Source organism: Myxine glutinosa, chromosome 4, assembly GCF_964187855.1.
Source record: "Myxine glutinosa chromosome 4, kmMyxGlut1.1, whole genome shotgun sequence".
NCBI lineage: Eukaryota > Metazoa > Chordata > Myxini > Myxiniformes > Myxinidae > Myxine > Myxine glutinosa.
Genome location: NC_136264.1, coordinates 78,516,949 through 78,538,726, shown reverse-complemented (window position 1 = coordinate 78,538,726; position 21,778 = coordinate 78,516,949). Strand labels below are relative to the sequence as shown.

The 21,778-nt window shown below is 45.9% G+C and overlaps 6 protein-coding genes across 6 annotated transcripts; 3 read left to right on the top strand and 3 right to left on the bottom strand.

Moving 5' to 3' along the window:
* The first annotated feature begins 7,381 nt into the window (after positions 1 to 7,381).
* Positions 7,382 to 8,946, top strand: LOC137424854 (histone H4-like). Its single transcript, XM_078776036.1, has one exon. The coding sequence runs from the start codon at positions 8,359 to 8,361 to the stop codon at positions 8,818 to 8,820; it is 462 nt and encodes a 153-aa protein (XP_078632162.1). The 5' UTR covers positions 7,382 to 8,358; the 3' UTR covers positions 8,821 to 8,946.
* A 484-nt stretch (positions 8,947 to 9,430) lies between these two features.
* On the bottom strand, positions 9,431 to 9,924 carry LOC144891760 (histone H2B 1/2-like). Its single transcript, XM_078776045.1, has one exon. It carries the CDS (start codon positions 9,875 to 9,877, stop codon positions 9,497 to 9,499), a length of 381 nt encoding a protein of 126 aa, XP_078632171.1. The 5' UTR covers positions 9,878 to 9,924; the 3' UTR covers positions 9,431 to 9,496.
* A 976-nt stretch (positions 9,925 to 10,900) lies between these two features.
* LOC144891619 (histone H4-like) lies at positions 10,901 to 11,287 on the top strand. Its single transcript, XM_078775255.1, has one exon. It carries the CDS (start codon positions 10,901 to 10,903, stop codon positions 11,285 to 11,287), a length of 387 nt encoding a protein of 128 aa, XP_078631381.1.
* On the top strand, positions 11,288 to 12,867 carry LOC137426181 (histone H3). The gene has a single exon (XM_078776041.1). It carries the CDS (start codon positions 12,039 to 12,041, stop codon positions 12,447 to 12,449), a length of 411 nt encoding a protein of 136 aa, XP_078632167.1. The 5' UTR covers positions 11,288 to 12,038; the 3' UTR covers positions 12,450 to 12,867.
* A 1,811-nt stretch (positions 12,868 to 14,678) lies between these two features.
* LOC137424867 (histone H2A-like) lies at positions 14,679 to 15,968 on the bottom strand. The gene has a single exon (XM_068112735.2). It carries the CDS (start codon positions 15,264 to 15,266, stop codon positions 14,892 to 14,894), a length of 375 nt encoding a protein of 124 aa, XP_067968836.1. The 5' UTR covers positions 15,267 to 15,968; the 3' UTR covers positions 14,679 to 14,891.
* A 2,678-nt stretch (positions 15,969 to 18,646) lies between these two features.
* LOC137425753 (uncharacterized) lies at positions 18,647 to 19,725 on the bottom strand. The gene has a single exon (XM_068114484.2). The coding sequence runs from the start codon at positions 19,723 to 19,725 to the stop codon at positions 18,787 to 18,789; it is 939 nt and encodes a 312-aa protein (XP_067970585.2). The 3' UTR covers positions 18,647 to 18,786.
* Between the last annotated feature and the right edge of the window lie 2,053 nt (positions 19,726 to 21,778).

The following is a 21,778-nucleotide window of genomic DNA, read 5'->3' as shown; positions in this document are numbered from 1 at the left end:
GCTTGGATTTGGAAGAGGGTCAGAGAGCGGTATTCAGGATTGCAAAGCAGATAGCGAAAGAGAGGTGTGATGTGATGGGGTTGAGTTGCTTGAAGGATGAAGTGGGACAAATCGTTGTGGACCCAGATGGAATTAAAGGAAGATGGAAGAGATATATGGAAATACTGTTGAATGCAGAGAATGAATGGGATGGCAACATAGAGAGTAACCCAGTTTTAGGACCGGCAGAGAAGATAACCGAGAAGGAATTTGAGGAAGTGATAAAAGCAATGAAGAGTAGAAAAGCGGGAGGGCCGTCGGGAGATGTGGGAGATATGTTGAAGGCAGCGGGAAATTGGGGTGTGAAGAGAATGACAGAGGTCTGCAATCTGGTGGTGAAAGAAGGCCGCATTCCAGTGGATTTGGAACTGAGTACCCTTGTCCCTCCATACAAGGGGAAAGGTGACCCCCTGGACTGTGGCTCGTATTGAGCGATAAAGTTATTGGAGCATGGAATGAAGGTATTGGAAATGGTGTTGGAGAGGAGGATAAGGAAGAAAGTGAAGATTGACGAAATGCAGTTTGGATTTATGCCAGGAAGAGGACCGACAGATGTGCTTTTTATTGTGAGGCAGTTGCAGGAGAAGTACATGGAGAAGAGGAAGAAGTTGTTTCTTGGGTTTGTTGATCTGGAGAAAGCATTCGATAGGGTTCCACGTGAAGTAGTGACATGGGCATTGAGGAAGTTAGGAGTGGAGGAATGGTTGATCAGAGCAGTGATGGCAATGCACAAAAGAGCGCGCACAGCTGTAAGGATGAAGGACGGGAACAGTGGTGAGTTTGAGGTGAAGGTGGGAGTGCATCAGGGGGTCAGTACTAAGTCCACTACTATTTGTAGCTGTGATGGAGGTGCTGGCTCGGAACGTAAAGGAGGGTTTACCGTGGGAGTTGTTGTATGCAGATGATCTGGTGTTGATTGCAGAAAGTATGGATGGACTGAAGGAGAAGATGAACAAGTGGAAGGAATGTATGGAGACAAAAGGTCTGAAGATGAATATCGGAAAAACGAACGGGATGGCAAGTGGTAAAGCATGTGGTGAGGTGGAAAGAACTGGGAAGTGGCCATGTGCTGTGTGCAGGAAGGGTGTCGGAGTGAATTCCATTCAATGTACAATGTGCGCTGAGTGGGTTCATCAAAAATGTAGTGGTTTGAGAGGGTCATTAACTAGTGTGGCAGCTACATTCAAGTGTAAGGTGTGCACAGAGGGAGCTGCAGCTGGAGGAAATGTTGAGTTGTATCTTGGAGACGGCGTGAAGCTGGAAGGTGTGAAAACATTTTGTCACCGTGGAGACATGCTGAATGGAGAAGGTGGATCAGACTCGGCAACGGTTGCTTGAGTGAGATGTGCATGGAAGAAGTTTCTGGAACTGAGTGGCGTGCTAATCAGCAGGGGAGTGTCGTTGAAGCTGAAGGGAAAGGTGTATGCTGCATGTGTGAGAAGTGTTATGATTTATTGGAGCGAGACATGGGTAATGAACGTAGAGCAGCAACAAAGGCTGGAAAGGGTGGAAATGCGAATGGTTCGGTGGATGTGTGGAGTATCATTGAGAGAGAGGAAGACAAATGATGAATTGCGAAAGATGATGGGAATAGAGCCTGTGATGGATGCTGTGAAGAGAAACAGTTTGAGATGGTTTGGTCATGTGTTGAGGAAGAATGAAAGTGACTGGTTGAGAAGAGTGATGGAAATGAATGTAGAAGGAAGTAGAGGACGGGGAAGACTGAGAAAGACTTGGCTGAAGATGGTCGAAGAAGAAATGCGGGCAAGGGGGTTAACAAGGGGAGGTGCAGAAAATAGGGCAAAATGGAGAAGATGGTCATGGGGACCGCAAGGCTCACCCCCGCTCTAGCAGGGAAATGGCCTCAAAATGCCTGTTGTTGTTGTGTGCAGTAAGTGTTATGACTGCAATGGTAGCGCCTGCAGTGAACCTCGCAGGGACTACGGTTCCGGGGAGGGGGGGGGGGGGGGAGAGGGCTGTGTTATGAATTGTGGGGTAGGGCGATAAAGAGATTTAGGTAGATCTGCACAGGTATGTGCTCCGATGATCGTGGGTAGTAAGAACCACTTTGATGTGCAGTAAGTCAGGCACCTGTCTTGCCGGAATGTCGGATTAAGGTGTATCTTCGATGAAGGTGTCGGATTAAGGCGTGTCTCTTACACACCATTTTCAAAGCATACACCCTGCCACACACCAAACTCACTCTTGAAACCACTCTTCCTGTGAGAATTCAAGACACGCACACAATCACTTGAGCTCATGAACAGCTGATCCACGATACATCTCCATACTCATTTACAAATGCACCTCCCAATGAATTTTACGGATATGAAATACAGGGAAAACACGAATCAACAGTTACACAGAACCCCAAATATGTGACATGCGAGACACTTCACCTGAAGGTACGCACACAGAATAATACCACTAATACGGTGATTTCAATTGTCACCATGCCAGTTGGCTGGGTGTGGGTACCTCTCTCACCAGCCACGGCTTTTCAGCAAAGGACTTCTGCGACTCACTGGGACTGACACAATCTGTCAATTTCCTGACCCGGATCTCAGTCAACGGAGCATCTTCTCTTCTGGACTTGGTTATGACTAACTTCCCTGAAAATGTCTGCTGCTCTTCTTCTGCTCCAATCGGCTCATCTGATCATGTGCTTGTTAAAGTGGACATCTCTCTGACCATTCTCAGAGAGCCTCCTCAGCGTCGACGAGTCTGGCATTTCACTCAGGCCAACTGGCATGGTCTTCAAGCAGCCATCAATCATCTGGACTGGTCTCCCATCTCTACCACCTCTGACATCAACTCATCCTGGGAATTCTTCCAAAGTAAATTGCTCTCTCTCATGCACAGATTTATCCCATCTCGTCTTCAGTTGTCATACCCTTCCTCCCGTCCATGGTACATGGAATCTTGTGGTGAGGCTGTTGCCCAGAAACAACTTGCCTTCATCTCCTGGAAAGCAAATCCAATGGAAGGAAATCTCATTTCCTTTCACAAAGCCCGAAACAAGTGTATGTCCACCCTCAGGAGAGCCAGGAAAAAATATCTCTCCGTTCTCAAGACCGAACTCTCTTATCTGTCTCCCTCTTCCAACCTGGTGGCATCTGGTCAAATCTGTTTCTGGTGTTTGTTCCCCCTCCATCCCCTCCCTTACCTCAAACGGCTACACAGCTGACTCCGCACGTGAAAAAGCTGAATGCCTCAACTCTGTGTTTGCCTCTAAATCTTGTGTCCCAAACCCATCCCTCTCTGTACCCACCATACCCAGTCGTATCCAGCTGCTCCTGGACTCCGTGTCCTTTCCTCCTGACAAGATGGAAAAGTTTCTGTCAACACTCGACTCTGATTCTGCAACTGGACCTGACGGCATCAGCCCACGGGTCCTAAAATCCTGTTCTTCCGCTCTTTCACTCCCTCTCTCTGTTCTCTTCACCCTCTCTTTTGCTCAAGGTCAACTGCCATCTGCTTGGAAATCAGCCAACATCACCGCTTTGCACAAAAAGGTGCAAAAAACAGATCCTAGCAACTACAGACCAATCAGCCTTCTCCCAATTATCAGCAAAGTCATGGAATCCATCATTGCTTCCGATATGAAATCTTTCCTCTTCTCCAATGGCTTGATCTCTGATCATCAATTTGGTTTCAGACCAGGTCACTCTACTCTGGACATGCTGCTTCTGCTGTCTCAACAATGGATGGAGGTCCTCAATGCCAAACAGGAAATTAGAGCTGTCTCCCTCGACATATCACGTGCCTTCGATACGGTCTGGCACCCCGCTCTGCTCACCAAACTCTCCTCCTTTGGTATCCATGGAAATCTCCACGCATGGCTGGCAGACTTCCTCTATAGTCGTAGTCAACGTGTGGCCCTGAATGGGTTTCTCTCATCTCCTCTTCCTGTTCAGGCTGGAGTTCCCCAAGGCAGTGTTCTGGGCCCTGTGCTTTTTCTGGTCTTCATCAATGATCTCTCTGACTCTCTTGAAAATCCTCTCTATCTCTTTGCTGATGACTCCACTCTCTGCCGCTCCATTCCTCATCCCTCAGATCGGCAGTCTGCAGCCTCCTCACTCTCTGCAGACCTGGACAAAATCACAGACTGGGCAAACAAGTGGAATATGTCTTTCAATCCTGACAAATCTCACACTCTTACGATGTCTCTACGAAAAGACCGACTGGACAACCCTCCCATATACTTTCTGAATAATCCTCTCCAAGAAGTTCTGTCACTCAAGCTTTTGGGTCTCACTATCTGCCATGATCTTTCCTGGGAAAACCACATTTCCAAGCTGGCCTCCAAAGCCAGTCGCCGACTGGGCATCCACCGTCGTGCGAAGTCCTTCCTTGGCACACCTGAGCTCCATACCACATACAAGGCTTTCATCCGCAGCTCAATGGAGTACTGCTCTCCCCTCTGGGCTGGTGCTCCTGCCTCACACCTAGCTCGTCTTCACGCTGTTGAAACCAAAGTGTTCAGAATCATTGGAATCTCCCGCGATGACGCTATCTCCGAGGGTCTTTCACTTACTCACCGCAGGCAGGTTGGTGGTCTTTCCGTCTTCTACCGACTCCTCTCCGGCCTTGCTCCCCCAGCTCTCTCTGGGTTCTGTCCCCCAAATATTCCTACAGGTCGCACAAGATCTGCCTTCAACCCTCTTATGGTTAAACTGCCAAAATCAAGACTCTCTGCTAACCTTCACTCCTTCATTCCTCTTTTCTCCCGCCTCTGGAACAAACTCCCTCACTCTCTTCAATCCCACTCCTCCCTCCAGGTCTTTAAAACGGCTGTTCACCACCATCTCTTATCTTCCCCAATCCAAAACCTTGATCTTTTCTACCCCCGCTAATTTCACCCCAAATCCACTTTTTTGAGGTGACTTTTGACTTCTTTCCTGGAAGTCCTTGGTGTCCTTGCGTTTTATACCTATCCTGCCTCCCCCCAGGCCCTCTCCCTCCCACACATCTCCCGATGTCCCTGCTCTCAAATGTTGTGTTTGTGTGCTTCCTCCCCTTCTCTCCCCATCTTGTCGACCGCTCCCCTTTTTATATACTTTGTTTGCTTGTTTGTTTGATTTGTTTGTTTGATAAATGTTAGCTCTTTCACGAGCCTCGACTCTGTATACAAAAAAAAAAAAAAATACACGACCAATGTAAACAAATCACAACACCGATTCCAGAACGTGCTGGAAATCAGCAAAGAAAAACAGTCATAAAATAACCAAACAAATTGTCGAGGACTTCGACAAAATAACCAAACAACCAACCGTACCCTACGCGTACTTGCTTGGGCTATAGCCAAAGTCACTGAACCCACAGCCCCTGCCCTTCTGCAGAAGGAGGCTTGTGGCACAGCTCAAAACACTGCCACCAACTGCGGCAAACTATGCTTAACAGCCAGGACCAGCTCACCACTGACCTAACAATCAAACACAAATAAGGGTTTCCACCTGATCAGGGTCCGGCTTCCCTTACCAAGTCACGAGTAGCAGAACACACTTTCTACCACTGCACATTAAACGTACTATTATGAATTTTGGGGTAGGGGGTATATATATTTAGGTAGATCTGCAGAGGTAGGTGCTCAGATAATCGTGGATGGCAAGATCCACTTCGATGCACCGTAAGTCAGGGATCTCTCGAGCGCAAATGTCGGATTAAAGTGTATCTTTGTCCCCATTTTGAGGAATGGGGAATGTTAAGTAGTTATAGGGATTATGTTAATTATCTTGCACGTCGTTCCCTCTGTGTTCATTCCTTTGTCCCATATGGCAACGCACATAGACACAAGTTAGGAATGCCACCATTAAAAGCACCACACATAGCAAATAATAATAATGAAACCCTAACCGGAACCCAGATGACGCACTTGGGCTGACAACCCTGACTTGGCAAACACACATTGGACAGGCAGGACGAAGGCCGCCAATTGGCAAAGAAGGGAAGGACTGGTGATTGGCCAGGGGAGGGGCAAGAAGCTTCCCTGGGATTGGTGGAAGGAAGGGAGCAAGAAGCAACAGACTGATTGGCCACCGACCGATGACGTGAGGAGGAAAGTGCGAAGTGCTCGGCCAATGGTAAAGGACCACAGGGGGAGGAAGATTCGAGAGGTCGAGAGGTGATGGACTGATTGGTAGGGAGGGGCGGTGACGTCAGACGACGGGCGACAAAATGACTCACGAGCCGGCATTTTCTCTCTCTCATTGGATGCCATAGCGGATGGTCATGGACCCCTTCCTCCGTTTTCGCTCTGTTGGCCTTCTCGTGCTCTTCTCTTTATTGCTCGTTGTTGGATCCCTGGGTGCCTAGACCTCGTTTGCTCCTGCCCTCACGTTTCCTCTGCTCCAACCTCTTTTTCTCATGCCTTCCTTCGCCCTCGGCCCTCTCTCCATTTTAAACTGAGCGTTGGGTGCATCGCAGTTCCGTGCCAAGTCTGCGGGAACATTGCATGGCTGAGGGGGTGGGTTGCAAGCCCCCTCGCTCGCTTCGAGCGGGATGGCCGGTGAGGCCTTGCAGTGCGCGAACGAGGCGGATTGAGGCCTACTTCCCGCCAACACTGGAGTGCGTGCTCGGACTGGACAATCGCTGCCAAGGCGCCAATCGAGCTAAGTGCACAACAATGTATACATTTACTTTCCTTCCATTTAAATTCCCATTTGTTTGTGTTCAAGTCTGGTGTGGGGACATCCCAATTTCGGATATTTACTTGCATCGTCACGTTTATCTTGTCCCGGCATTCCGTTGTAAATAAACCCTTTTATTATTTTCCCTGTTATTCTAAATTCGTTTTTGTGAGTTTAATTTCCTGCAGGTTTGAAGACTGCTTGGGAATCGTGTCAGGTAAAGCTCCTGCTTCTTCTTCCCCTCCCTTCCTCTACGCATATATCGTGAAGTCCGCATTCGATCTTCGCCTTCATTAAAGCTCAATTGGTCATCCGTAGTGTGCTCTGTGTTAATAGACGTCCACACGACAATACAGCCGCAATTTAAACCTGCGGTAAATTTTACACATAAACGCAAATACAGGCAAACAAATTACAACACCCAATTAACATAATAAACGCGAATTAGAAATCTGTCAATCATCTTCTGAAAAGGTTGGACAATTTAATTCTTGAGTCCATCAATCACTTCAAGTCTAAATTAATTCCACAACAACATTTATAATGGACGGTGGTTCATCGAGGTTAATGTCTGCCAAAAAGGGTAGTTTTACTTTTCTTGAAATCCAAACTGTCATGAAAATATCGATCCTACGATTATTTGATACCTTCGAAGCGTATTTATAACTTCAGGGTCGTTTGTGTTTGTTGTTTATTTTGACAAAGTTCTGCAGTTGTGTTCAGAATGAAATCGTCGTAAATTACTGCCAAACTTAAACCTCATTTGACAAGATTCTGTTTCTTTGAGAGAAAGCGAAGTAGTGAGGTACCTTATTAACAAAAATGCCAAGGACCGTTACATTGTGAACAAAAGCACAATTTTTTTTTTAACCAAAGCTTTGCCAATGTATCAGGATCAAAAAGAGGGCAAGCTCCAAAAAATCTGATGACAGGAAGTGTATTTAATGACGTCGTATTGACGTCACAATAGACAAGATATTAGAGCAAATTAATGTATAAAATAAGGTTGTGAAGTACTGTGCAGAGATTTTGTCATTAATTTAATATTTCAAGAAACAGGTAATTGACGTATAAGCATTTTTAAGCTGACTAACTATGTTGCAGTGATGTCATTACTCAAATGGGTAAACAAAAAAACAACCCCGAAAAACAAAAAAAAACAAATGAAAACAAAACATAACATTTAGGGGATAAATGCAGGGGTGCCCGGTCTCAAATGTGATTTAAGACCATGTTCAAACAATACATTCCCTGGAATATAAGCGAGCTTAGTCTGTCTATTCAAATTTAGCATTTTTCACTATCTTATCGTGGGCTCATTCTGCCGTACGGCACGTATCTTAGTCTTCAATTCGTTGCCAGTCACCGTGATCACACAAGTAGTAATTCACAGAAAAAGCAAAGAGGACCAAAAGTTTACGACAGGTATGGTAAGACATAAGGATGCAAAAAAAACACCCAAATAGTTGGTTCTTTCTGAGCCGATCAATTTGGGTGTTGTGAGTCCACCGTGCAACGATATTTTCACTATGGCACCCCACTAAAGGGATCGGAAGAGCGAGTGCAGTTGCACATTGTCAAAGCGCAAGGACAACGTGCGCATGCGCAGCAAGAGGTGAAAAGGTAAAGAGCACAAGCGCGGACGTGGTAGAAATCAATCAAGGAAGCACCATTCACCTTCGAGAAAATAATGAAGCGTATGAGGCAAAGTGCAAAGGGAAGAACAAATAGTCACATCGAGCTATCCACCAATATGAAGCCTCAGTACCACCACCATCCAAACCGAGACACGAACGTTTGTCGTTTTGCTCAATTGGTTTTCGAATCAAACGTTGGTGTTATGTCTGGACGTGGTAAAGGTGGAAAGGGTCTCGGTAAAGGAGGTGCTAAACGTCATCGCAAGGTACTGCGTGATAACATCCAGGGAATCACAAAGCCTGCTATTCGTCGCCTTGCTCGTCGTGGTGGGGTAAAGCGCATCTCGGGTCTCATCTACGAGGAAACCCGTGGAGTTATCAAGGTGTTCCTGGAAAATGTTATCCGCGATGCTGTTACCTACACGGAGCACGCCAAGCGAAAGACCGTTACTGCCATGGATGTGGTGTACGCTTTGAAACGCCAAGGCCGCACACTCTACGGTTTCGGTGGTTAAACATTTTGGTGGTGATGTTCATCAACAGCTACAACAACAAAATGGCTCTCTTCAGAGCCACCACCTCGTTCCTGAAAGAGCTTCAGGCGTCTTGAACTTTGTATCATGTATTCTGTGGCACCAGAAATGCAATTGAGACAGCTGTTTATTACTTTGATTTTCACGGGGTGAAACGGTCAGATATTGAAGTCTGAAAGATTTATTAGAGGCTTAAAAGTCACTAACTCCCAGGAGTTACGCGAATCCACCTTAGTTGGACTTATTGAAATCTGTTAATCCGTTCTCAAGTTATATCACGACAGACAAACAGACACGGATCCTTTTATAATATCGATAGGAGCAGGTTGGACAAACGTTGGTCCTCTCATCAAATTTGATCCTGACTCCCCAACATACATACCCACCTCACAATCAATTATGTCCCAAGTCATGACAAATACCAACCCGATCCACGCAATAATAGGAAGTTTTAACAGGACTACTCTTTACTTCAGTATAATGCTGATGATTACCTGATCTACACATTAATATGAACCACATTTCTAGTTAAAGATAACATCAAGTGGTTCTTTCACCAAGGAAGGACACGAGAAGCAAAAGTTGCACTCCATTAAAGAAACATTGAGTGGCTCTGAAAAGAGCCGTTTGGGGATGAACTAGAGAAACGAGTCCGAGCTCACTTGGAGCTGGTGTACTTGGTCACGGCCTTTGTACCTTCGGACACGGCGTGCTTGGCCAACTCCCCGGGAAGGAGCAGACGCACTGCCGTCTGGATCTCCCGCGATGTGATGGTGGAGCGCTTGTTGTAATGCGCCAGACGAGATGCTTCGGATGCGATGCGCTCAAAGATGTCGTTAACGAAGGAATTCATGATGCTCATCGCTTTGGAAGAAACACCCGTATCGGGGTGAACTTGTTTCAGCACCTTGTAGATGTAAATGGCGTAGCTTTCCTTTCTGCGATGACGCCGTTTACCGGGACCCTTCCGAGTCGCTTTAGAAACGGCTTTCTTCGAACCCTTCTTTGCTGCCTCTTGCTTGGGATGATCCGCAGGCATGACGACTGACGAGTAGAGAAAAGAAAATAGAGAGCAAAACAACCAAGCATGAAACTGCAGAGAAAGAATAAGAATAAGAATAAGTGTGTGAGCGATTCCCTCTTATAAAGGGTTCATATGCAAATATGTGGATCACAGAGGGTTTGAGGCGGAGAACATAATATAATGCTCAGCCATTGGATGTATTGAAAATGGGCGTGTATCATTCTTGATCCGAATTCCACCTCAAAAGGACACAATTCCCCCACCAATCGGTATTGACCTGACAAACAGTGAAGGTTCTCTGATTCTGTATTCCCCTCCACAAATCATGTCAGGACGTGGTAAAGGTGGTGGAAAGGTTCGTGCTAATGTTACGTATTACCTCCCCAAACCCTGATTACGGTGAACCTCAGTCTGGAGTGGGAACACGGCAGACAGATTTGTTATTTTGAGAGTTCTAATAAACCATAATAAAACCACACCAATGCGATTGCAGAACAAACAAGAAATTGTATAAAGAACTCACATGCACAATAATGACACTATGAAAGAGAGTACAATGAAAATGTCACTTGCATGAACTGAACAATACATATGATGGTACCATCATTCCCCAATGCTCTCAAAGCAATAAACTCACGATACACCAAACGTGAGTGGATACACCATTCCCCAAAGTCCGTGCACGAAACCCAACGCAGTGAAGGTCGAAATCGCACAGAATGGCAAAACAACAGGCAGGTATTAGCGCGGCTGCGGGTGAGGAGTGACGAGGTGAGAGGTCGATATGGGAACTGAGCCGATAGGAAAACCAACGTCAATCAACACGATGAGGTCGAGATGGAAATCCCAACGGCAAAACAAGATGCACCAAGCGGACAGCCTCTTCAAGTACAAAATGGCAGCTCGTCCTGCAATGGAGGCGCTTGCTTTCCGTTACATTTTTTTTCTTTTACATAACATCATCACGTTACATTTTTTCACATTTCATCATCACATTACATCACATTACATCTTTTGCTTTAATCAAACATTGGTGTCATGTCTGGACGTGGTAAAGGTGGAAAAAGTCTCGGCAAAGGAGGTGACAAACATCATCGCAAGGTACTGCGTGGTAACATCCAGGGAATCACAAAGCCTGCTATTCGTCGCCTTGCTCGTCGTCGTGGGGTAAAGCGCATCTCGGGTCTCATCTACGAGGAAACCCGGGGAGTTCTCAAGGTGTTCCTGGAAAATGTGATCCGCGATGCTGTTACCTACACCGAGCACACCAAGCGAAAGACCGTTACTGCCATGGATGTGGTGTACGCTTTGAAGCGCCAGGGCCGCACACTCTACGGTTTCGGTCCTTCAACATTTTGGTGGTGGTGCTCATCAAAAGCTACAACAACAAAACGGCTCTTTTCAGAGCCACCAACTCGTTCATGAATGACCTTCAGGCGTCTTGAACTCTGCTTTATGTATTCTTTAATAGAGGATAGTTGATCTTGTGCTTTATTCATCCAATAAATTGAGAGCCACAAGTGTGAGAAACTCGACTGTACAATATAAATTTGCATTATTTGCAAATAATGTTCAGTTCCACCAATCTCAAAAAAATTCATATCACGAAGTTCCCCTTGCCAAAAGACCCAATTCTGAAATCGATTAATGAATGATTTTTTTGTCTTACGGGACAAACTGACATTTATTTGGCAAAGATTTGCCTTTTGCTTATTTTATTTCAGGGAAATGCTGAACAGGCCCAAACGAGCTCAGGATAGATATTGATGGGAGAAACGAGAAAGGGAGGGCGGACGAAGCTTTCCTTCGCCGAGCGGATCACATTGGGCTCGGATTTCAGCCAATGGAGAGGGGAGAATGGGGTTTCGACCAATGGATAGTGCGTGAGGTGGGGCTTAATTTTGCAGCGAATTGGAAAGCTTTTGAGGTCGCCAATAGTAAATGAGAGCCAATAGCAAACGTGCAAATCATGACAGCCAATAGCAAACTGGCAAATCGTGGCAACCAAGAGCAAACGTAAATATCCTGGCAGCCAATAGCAAACGTGCAAATTGTGGCAGCCAATAGGAACGACACAAGCATCCCCCGACATAAATAAAAGCGCAGAGTGCTGTTTTCATTTCATTTGCTGGCGTTTGGTGAAAAAGTTGTTTTTCAATTTTGCGTTATTGTCACGATGGCTCGTACAAAGCAGACCGCCCGTAAATCGACTGGTGGAAAAGCTCCCCGAAAGCAGTTGGCGACAAAGGCGGCGCGGAAAAGTGCTCCAGCCACCGGTGGCGTGAAAAAGCCGCATCGTTACCGTCCAGGAACTGTGGCGCTGCGCGAGATCCGGCGCTACCAAAAGTCCACGGAGCTGCTCATTCGCAAGCTGCCGTTTCAGCGCCTCGTCCGTGAAATCGCACAGGATTTCAAGACCGATTTGCGATTCCAGAGCTCCGCAGTGATGGCGCTGCAGGAGGCGAGCGAGGCCTACCTCGTTGGTCTGTTTGAGGACACTAATTTGTGCGCGATTCACGCCAAACGTGTCACCATCATGCCCAAGGATATCCAGCTGGCACGACGTATCCGCGGGGAGCGAGCTTAACCCGCTCGTCCAAGGTCTTGTGCACAGCTTCCGTACCACACCACCCAACGGCTCTTTTCAGAGCCACAACACATTTCTTGAAAGTGTAATCGACCTTTCACCGAAGTCGCCACCTATCACTACCTTTTGTGTGTATACAGGTCGGAGGGAAATACGTTTTGTGATTCCCTTTTTTTGAAGACGTTGACGGAAACGTTGAATAAGACGGTGGAGGTTGGCTGTCTTCAGGGGATGGCGTTTCACAATGTTTCAATGAAACCTGCACAGGATTGACAATTATTGTTGGGGACCATGTGTAATGTCACTTGTAAGGTGATTCATGTTAAAATACACTTTTTTATTTTAACCGCAAAATAGCATTATTTGACCCGTTCATCTTAAACCCAAAATAATAATATAAGCCCTGCTATCAACATTGCATTTCTGGTGCCAAAGAATAGATAATACAAAGTTCAAGTCGCCTGAAGCTCCTTCATGAACACGTTGGTGGTTCTGAAAAGAGCCGTTTTGTTGTTGTAGCTGTTAATAACCACCGAAACCGTAGAGCGTACGGCCCTGGCGCTTCAAAGCGTACACCACATCCATGGCAGTAACGGTCTTGCGCTTGGCGTGCTCCGTGTAGGTAACAGCATCGCGGATAACATTTTCCAGGAACACCTTGAGAACTCCACGGGTTTCCTCATAGATGAGACCCGAGATGCGCTTTACCCCACCACGACGAGCAAGGCGACGAATAGCAGGCTTTGTGATTCCCTGGATGTTATGACGCAGTACCTTGCGATAACGTTTCGCACCTCCTTTACCGAGACCCTTTCCACCTTTACCACGTCCAGACATGACAGCAGTTGAATCCAAAGGTGAATAAACGAAACGAGCATTCGTGTGTATTTTTGGTATTGATACCGAGGCTTTCTATTGGTGGGAACTCGATATTACCATTTGCGACAGGTGATGGACTGCAGGTGATGCATTTGAGCAGTCCATTGTGAATGAGACATCGCAACAGTTTCGTTTGCAAGGGGAGATGGAATCGGCACATCACACGAAGCACGATACAAGCTCGATGTCTGTGACGTTCGGATTAAAAAGAAAACCTTCAAAGCATTGATTCGAGCAGTGTGCTGTTTATGATCGAGTATTTTCACTCTCATGCTGGTCCATGCTCAGGTGGCCTCAACATGAGCCTCAGAAAAGCTAATTTTTCTTCTTGTTTGCTTGACTGTTTTGCAAAGATGGCTACAGACAGGTGCACATTTCACAATGAAAATTTTAACGTTTCAGTTTGGTCCAAGAATAGATTTACCTCGTGAAAAACTGAGCCTGAGTCACGAAGCTCCTTGGGAGAAGCCCGAGAACGTATCCGACCGAGTAAGCAATGTTGTGTCAAAGCAGCTCTTCCATCTGCAGTGTCGGTCCGTGGAAGATGATCGATGGTGAAAAGTGCAGAGGATTGAAAATGTGCTTCTCGCCTTTTACCAGCATGTGTCGGTACCTGAAAATGCTGTGCGCATTACGCATGGATGTATCATTTACGTTAATTATTCAGCTCAAAGTGAAGCGAGAAACAAACGGAAACAAAAGAACACCTCTGAGCGTTTCCGAACGCCGACGTTGATTTCTACCACGTCCGCTTCTCCCGTCACGATGACAGAGGCGGCGAGGCGAGACGCGTTGTTTGTACAATATTGCATTTGTTTTTGGATTCTCGTCTTCCTTCTCACGCTTTTCGGTGTGAAATGGCGGACTGTTCCTCTTCCGACAGCACTTTCGACCTCGTTTCTTAAACGAGACAATAATAAAACTGGCGCTTCCAGAACCCATAAACATCCCCTTGTTTGTGAATGCAAATCTGTCAGAATTAATTTTTGTTCAGAACTTTAACAGTTAATAAAGAATGGAAAATGCCAATGCAGAGGTACCTTTTGTGACCCAAAGCATCATTTTTTTTTTATAAGTCATTGTGAGTCTCAACCCCCCCCCCCCCCCCCCTTACCTCTTTTGTAACCACTTTTGCTTTGCTCATTGCTTTGTTCGTTTTCTGTTCCAACCTTCCCCTTCTTGCTCTTTCACTGTTTGTTTGCAGCTTGTTCACCCAATTGTCGTCTCCCCTTGAATCCACTCACGCTTTTATATCAAACTATCCTGCTACTCTCTGTGTCGTCAAAATACGATAAAATCTACGCCACAAGACGGACAATGATTGGGGTTTCTGCAATGACAAGATGTATGTGCAGTAAATATGCAAAGTCATAATTATTAGACGTTCTGCATGTGCTTTTGAAGTGGAAAAGAAACAAGTACCGTGAAAAGTTTTTCAACACACAGCAGAGTTTTGTGTAAAACACGGATCGTGTATCGTTGAAACTGCTTTCGGAAAGGCTTGAGTGGCTCTGAAAAGAGCCGTTGTGTGAGAGCTGAAGAACTCTTGTGAGGCGGAGCCGTTTACTTGCCCTGGCTTTTCTTGGGGAGCAGCACGGCCTGGATGTTCGGCAGTACACCACCTTGCGCGATCGTCACCCCGCCCAGCAGTTTGTTCAGCTCCTCATCGTTGCGGATGGCGAGCTGCAAATGACGCGGGATGATGCGCGATTTCTTGTTATCTCGTGCAGCGTTCCCGGCGAGCTCCAGGATCTCTGCAGACAAGTACTCAAGCACAGCCGCCAGATAGACGGGAGCACCGGCACCGATACGCTCGGCGTAGTTGCCTTTGCGAAGATGTCTGTGGACACGACCCACGGGAAACTGCAGCCCAGCACGGGAAGAACGAGTTTTAGCCTTAGCACGAGCTTTTCCACTGCCTTTACCACGTCCCGACATGATTTGCAGAGACTAACAGATTTTTAAGTAATCTTATAGTGAATGTCATGATGCGAATTGAGTTCTTTTAAGGGTGAAGTCGGATGAAGAATCACACACGCCCACCTTTTATCCATCCAATGGCTGAACATGAAGTTGTTTGGAACTCCGCCTCCAAACTCTCTGTGATCCAAATATTTGCATATGATACCCTTTGGAACACAAAATCCTTTGCACTTTGCACTTTTCACTTTGCACTTTGCACTTTTCACTTTGCACTTTGCACTTTGCACCCATTTTACAACCAGAAATGGTTCACAGGTTTCTTTTCAAGTTCCTTTCGATTTCGGCTTCAGTAGTTAAGTTGCACACGCAATGCGAAATAACGAGGTTGAGCAATTGCTTTATTGACAAACAAGTTATTTAAATTGAATGTTACATTTTTGAATTTGAATCCGAAGGCAAGTTTGCCGTTTTACCCGATACTGGCTCTGAATGCGGCCCAATCGCACATGCACAGAGAGGAGTGAGAGGATAATTTTACTCTGTCTGCCTGCCTGGCAATCAAACAAAATTGAAAATCATTCCAGCTATTAAACTTGCTGTTTCAAACATCCGTTTTCACCAGATTTGTTTTCATTTCGTGCGGAGCGCCTCGAGGGACCTCTAAAAAATTAAATACAAGGTGAGTGGACCCCGCAGATAAGTAGTCCCTAAAGAGAACAGTCGAATTGTTCACGAATTTCAACACGGCACAAAAACAGCAACAACCACAATGAGTTACGTTTAAATGGTGTTCGATAAAAGTGAAAATCCAGCAGGAAATCAGCGAAATGTGCAGAATCGATCGAGCAAAATGTCAGAATTTCACTTGCAAAGCTGCAGTTCAACATGACAGAGTTGCAAACACAATGTATGAATCGACGTTTTTTACAAGTATACATTTTTAGGTATAAGTACATAACTTAAAAAGTGATCGTTTTGGTGGTGTTTTGCGGTCTTGGAGCGATAAACAGCATGCCTAATAAATTTGATGCAATGTAATCGAACGTGAAATAAAAACCAAAGGGAAATATAAATGGGCACCAATAAATATTAAGGATTGTGTAATAATTGTGGATTTTAAAAGAAGATTGTGGTGGAGTTAAGCAAGGTGGAAGTTTAGTCTTGGCGCGCGATTCAAAGTAGCTTTTGGCGCGATATGCTAATGAGCCAGCGCACGTGTTGCACATCGCACACCACGGAGCCCGTACGCAGTGCACAATTACCCCAAGGTAATGGGGAGAAAAAGGGGTAAACCTCCCTAACCCTCACCAACGCATTCCAGCACAATCAACCTACGACACAAAGGGATGGGACTACTCTGGTCTTATACTATTAGTATAACTAACGACGTGACCTGTATGTTGGTTTAAATTGCCTTCGGAGTCGATTCCTCGAACCCCAACATAATACACATATTGTAATAATATTGCAAACACACATGAATTATAGAATTTTAACAGTTCGATGTAAAAGTGATGGCGTGGAGGAAGGAGCGGACGTGGTAGAAATCAACGTCGGCGCTCGGAAAACTATGGAGGTGTTCCTCGCATCCGTTTGTATTTCTCACATCACTTTCAGCTCTGTTATTCACATGAACGATAACTCCTTGCGCATTGCGCACGGCGAGAAACACATTTTGTTTCTCTACATATTTAATTATATATTCACACGGGTCGACATTGCAGAGGTAAGAGCTTCTTTGGCAGAACATTGCTTACTCGGACACGTTCTCGGGCTTCGCCCAAGGTGCTTCTTCACTCAGGCTCTGTTTTTCACGAGTTAAATCTCTACTTGGAAATGACCTCAACGTTAAAAAGTTAATGGTGAACTGTGCATCTGTCTGCAGCCGCATTTGAAAATCAGGCAAGAAAAGAGGAAAAACACGGCTTTTCCAAGACTCGTGTGGAAGTCAATTTTCCATGAAACAGCTTGAATGTGAAAATACTTGTTTACCAACAGGTACTTACTAATAAGGTTAATAATAAGCAATGCTTACAAGGTTTTTTATCCAAACTTGAAACGTCACAATCGTCGAGCTTGCATCGTGTGATGTATCGTTTGCATCCAGATCTTGTAAACAAAACTGTTCGATACCTCTGCACGTGAACTGCTTAAATTCATCGCCTGCCGTTCAAAGTCGTAAAGGACTCGTTCATGAAGGAGCTTCAGGCGACTTGTACTTTGCTTTGCATTTTCTTCAATGGAGGACGTTTGATCTTGTGCTTTATTCATCCAATAAATTAAGAGCCACAAGTGTGAGAAACTCGACTGTGCAATATAAATTTGCATTATTTGCAAATAATGCACAGTTCCAGGAACATCACAAAAATGCATAATTTACAAAGAACAAGTTACTGCAAAATCATTAAAATGTTGTACATATTTACAAAGAACGTGGTTCCTGCATCATATCAAATATTTGTATTGCCATCCATCCTTGCCAAAAGACCCAATTCTGAAATCGATTAACGAGTGAATTTTTTGTCTTCCGGGACAAACACAATTATTTGGCAAAGATTTGCCTTTTGCTTCTTTCAGTTCAGGGAAGCGCTGAACAGGCCCAAGCGAGCTCAGGATAGATATTGGTGGGAGAAACGAGCAAGGGAGGGCGGACGGAGCTTTCCTTCCCGGAGCGGATCACATCGGGCTCGGATTTCAACCAATGGACAGGGGAGAATGGGGTTTCAACCAATGGATAGAGAGTGAGGCGGGGCTTAATTCTTCATGAATGCGAGAGATTTTCCGATCGCCAATAGTAAATGGTAGCCAATAGCAAACGTGCATATCGTTGCAGCCAATAGCAAACGTGCATATCGTTGCAGCCAATAGCAAACGTGCATATCGTTGCAGCCAATAGCAAACGTGCAAATCGTGCCAGCCAATAGCAAACGTGCATATCGTGGCAGCCAATAGCAAACGTGTAAATCGTGCCAGCCAATAGCAAACGTGCAAATCGTGGCATCCAATAGCAAACGTGCAAATCGTTGCAGCCAATAGCAAACACCGGAAGCGTCTCAGCGAAAAACAAGCTCTGGCCGCGCATTTCTCATCCTGTTTCATTCGCTGTTGTTTTGTTTTGTGTTGATCTTTGCCGGTCACGATGGCTCGTACGAAGCAAACCGCCCGTAAATCGACAGGTGGAAAAGCTCCTCGAAAGCGAAAGCAATAATTATTGTTGACAACATTGCATGTTTCGTCACGTGACTTGCCATTCATTGGTCATTGAACCTCGTGGTCCTGTTTATAAAGCTCTTTCACAAACCACTTCATGAAATACTGTATCTAAAGGTTATATCTATTATGTCTGCACGTAGGATGCACCCCAGTTGTTGTTTGCAGTGTCCCGGCCCCACCAGTGATTTTATGAACCATCGGATCAGCTCCTTTCAAGTGAACGAGGTGGGTGGCTCTGAAAAGAGCCGTTGTGGGTTTTGGGCAAATGAGACGAGGAGGAACAAGAGAAACTTCACCTCGACTCTCTCGTCTTCTCTTCCGCTCACTTCTTTTTGAGCGTCGCCTTCTTGTTCTTCAACCCCTTGGTTGCAAGCTTGGCCTTTGGTTTCGTCGTCTTGGTGTTTCCCTTGGTCTTCGGCAGAACCTTCTTCACGTTTTTCTTCACCTTGGCAGGCGACTTACTGAATCGCTTCGAAGAAGCGGCGATAGATCTTTTCGCTTTCTTGGGAGAAACCTTCCGCACCACCTTCTTCACTGCTGGCTTTTTGGTCGCTTTCTTGGCCGCTTTAGACTTGATTGTGGTCTTCACAACTTTTCTGGGACTGGTGCTCTTCTTCACTTTTGCACTCTTTTCCTTGTTCAGTTTGAAAGAGCCGGCAGCGCCCGTTCCCTTGGTCTGCACAAGATTTCCACTTGCAACGAGGCTCTTCACAGCCGAATTGATACGAACGGAATTCCGATGGAGATTGTAGCCATCTGCCCCCAGGGCCTTTTTCAAGGCGACAAGCGACGTACCATTTCGCTCCTTGCTCGATCCCACCACCTTGATGATCTTTTCCGAAAGGGTGCCGTCAGTCTTCTTCGGGGTCTTGGAAGCGCCAGGTTTATTCTTCCCTCGCTTGACAGACGGGGCCGAAGTTGAAAGTTCTGCTGAAACAGGAACAGACTCCGACATTTCGCACCAACAAGAGTATGACAAGTAACACGAAGTTCCAAAACGAAGTACAGTGTTGCACAAATAAAGCGTCACTTCGCCACGTCGCCAGTTATAGTGACGGAGCGAAGAAGCGGACGTGATAGAAATCAAGGTCAGCGTTCGGAGTCGTTCACCATTTCCGTTTGTGTTTCCTGCATCACTTTGAGCTTTGTTATTCACATGAACGATAACTCCATGCGCAATGCGAACAGTTGTTTCAGGTACGAGCACAACCTGGCAAACGGAGAGAAGCATCTTTTCAAATATCTGGACCTTTCGCCGCATTCCACGGCCCGACACGGCAGGTGAACGATCTGCTTTGACAGAACATTGCTTTCTCGAACATGTTCTGGGGCTTCGCCCAAGGGGTTTCTGTGCTCAGAATAAGATTTTCACGAGCAAAATATTTTCTTTGACCCGACATAAACCTCACAGAGTTAATGGTGAAATGTGCACCTGTCTGCAGCCACCTTTGCAAGGCAATGAAACAAACAAGAAAAAACTCCTTTTTGGAGGTTTGTGTCGAGGTCATCTTAGCATGGACCATCACAAATGTGAAGATACTTGGTTAGCACTTACCAACAGCACACAGGTGTAAGCAATGGTTGGAAAGTTTTTTTTTTTAATCCAAACGTGAATAAAATCGTCGACCCGATTCTTGTGTCGTGCTTCGTGTGATGTTCTGTTTGCATCCAGGTTTTGTAAACGAACCTGTTGTGATATCTCATTTACATTTACTTGACTGGTTCAATCAATCCCCTGTCGTCCCAGAGAGGCGCAAGGTCTTCCATGCAGCATATTCAAGTTCACGGATCTTCCACGCGTTAAAGTAAAGCTTCGTAATAATAGCGAAAGGTTTACTGGTTGAACTGTTTTCTGGTTGAACGTCACGATAATTTATTGTTTCAACCTTAATGAAATGACATTGATAATGGACGTTGGTTCATCGAGGTTAATGTCCGCCAAAAAGGGCAGTTTTACTTTTGTTGAAATCCAAACTGTCATGAAAATATCGATCTATCGAAATATCGTTGCTATCTTTATAAAAAAAAACTCTCTTCCTCACTCGCCCTGCACTGCCCTCTCTCCACCTCACCCCCAGGAATACCTTTGGCTACGGCTTCCCCTTCGCTCCCACCTTTTGTTCATATGTGTGTTGTCCCGTCCACCAAACAGTGATAACTCCATCTACATCTCGCTGTCTGATAATATGGACCAACTTCTATCTACCCATCACAACTCTCTCTTCCTCACATATGTTGATTTAAATTGTCACCATGCCAGTTGGCTGGGGGTGGGTACCTCTCTCACCAGCCATGGCTCTTCAGCAAAGGACTTCTGCGACTCACTGGGACTGACACAATCTGTCAATTTCCCGACCAGGATCTCAGTCAACGGAGCATCTTCTCTTCTGGACTTGGTTATGACTAACTTCCCTGAAAATGTCTGCTGCTCTTCTTCTGCTCCAATCGGCTCATCTGATCATGTGCTTGTTAAAGTGGACATCTCTCTGACCATTCTCAGAGAGCCTCCTCAGCGTCGACGAGTCTGACATTTCACTCAGGCCAACTGGCACGGTCTTCAAGCAGCCATCAATCATCTGGACTGGTCTCCCATCTCTACCGACTCTGACATCAACTCATCCTGGGAATTCTTCCAAAGTAAATTGCCCTCTCTCTCATGCACAGATTTATCCCATCTCGTCTTCAGTTGTCATACCCTTCCTCCCGTCCATGGTACACGGAATCTTGTGGTGAGGCTATAACCCAGAAACAACTTGCTTTCGTCTCCTGCAAAGCAAATCCAACGGAAGGAAATCTCATTTCCTTTCACAAAGCCCGAAACAAGTGTGGGTCCACCCTCAGGAGAGCCAGGAAACAATATCTCTCCGTTCTCAGGACCGAACTCTCTTATCTGTCTCCCTCTTCCAAATCCTGGTCGCGTCTGGTCAAATCTGTTTCTGGTGTTTGTTCCCCCTCCATCCCCTCTCTCACCTCAAACGGCCACACGGCTGACTCCGCACGTGAAAAAGCTGAATGCGTCAACTCTGTGTTTGCCTCAAAATCTTGTGTCCCAAACCCATCCCTCTCTGTACCCACCGTACCCAGTCGTACCCAGCTGCTCCTGGACTCTGTGTCCTTTCCTCCTGACAAGGTGGAAAAGTTTCTGTCAACCCTCGACTCTGATTCTGCAACTGGACCTGACGGCATCAGCCCATGGGTCCTAAAATCCTGCTCTGCCGCTCTTTCACTCCCTCTCTCTGTTCTCTTCACCCTCTTTTGCTCAATGTCATCTGCCATCTGCTTGGAAATCTGCCAACATCACCGCTTTGCACAAA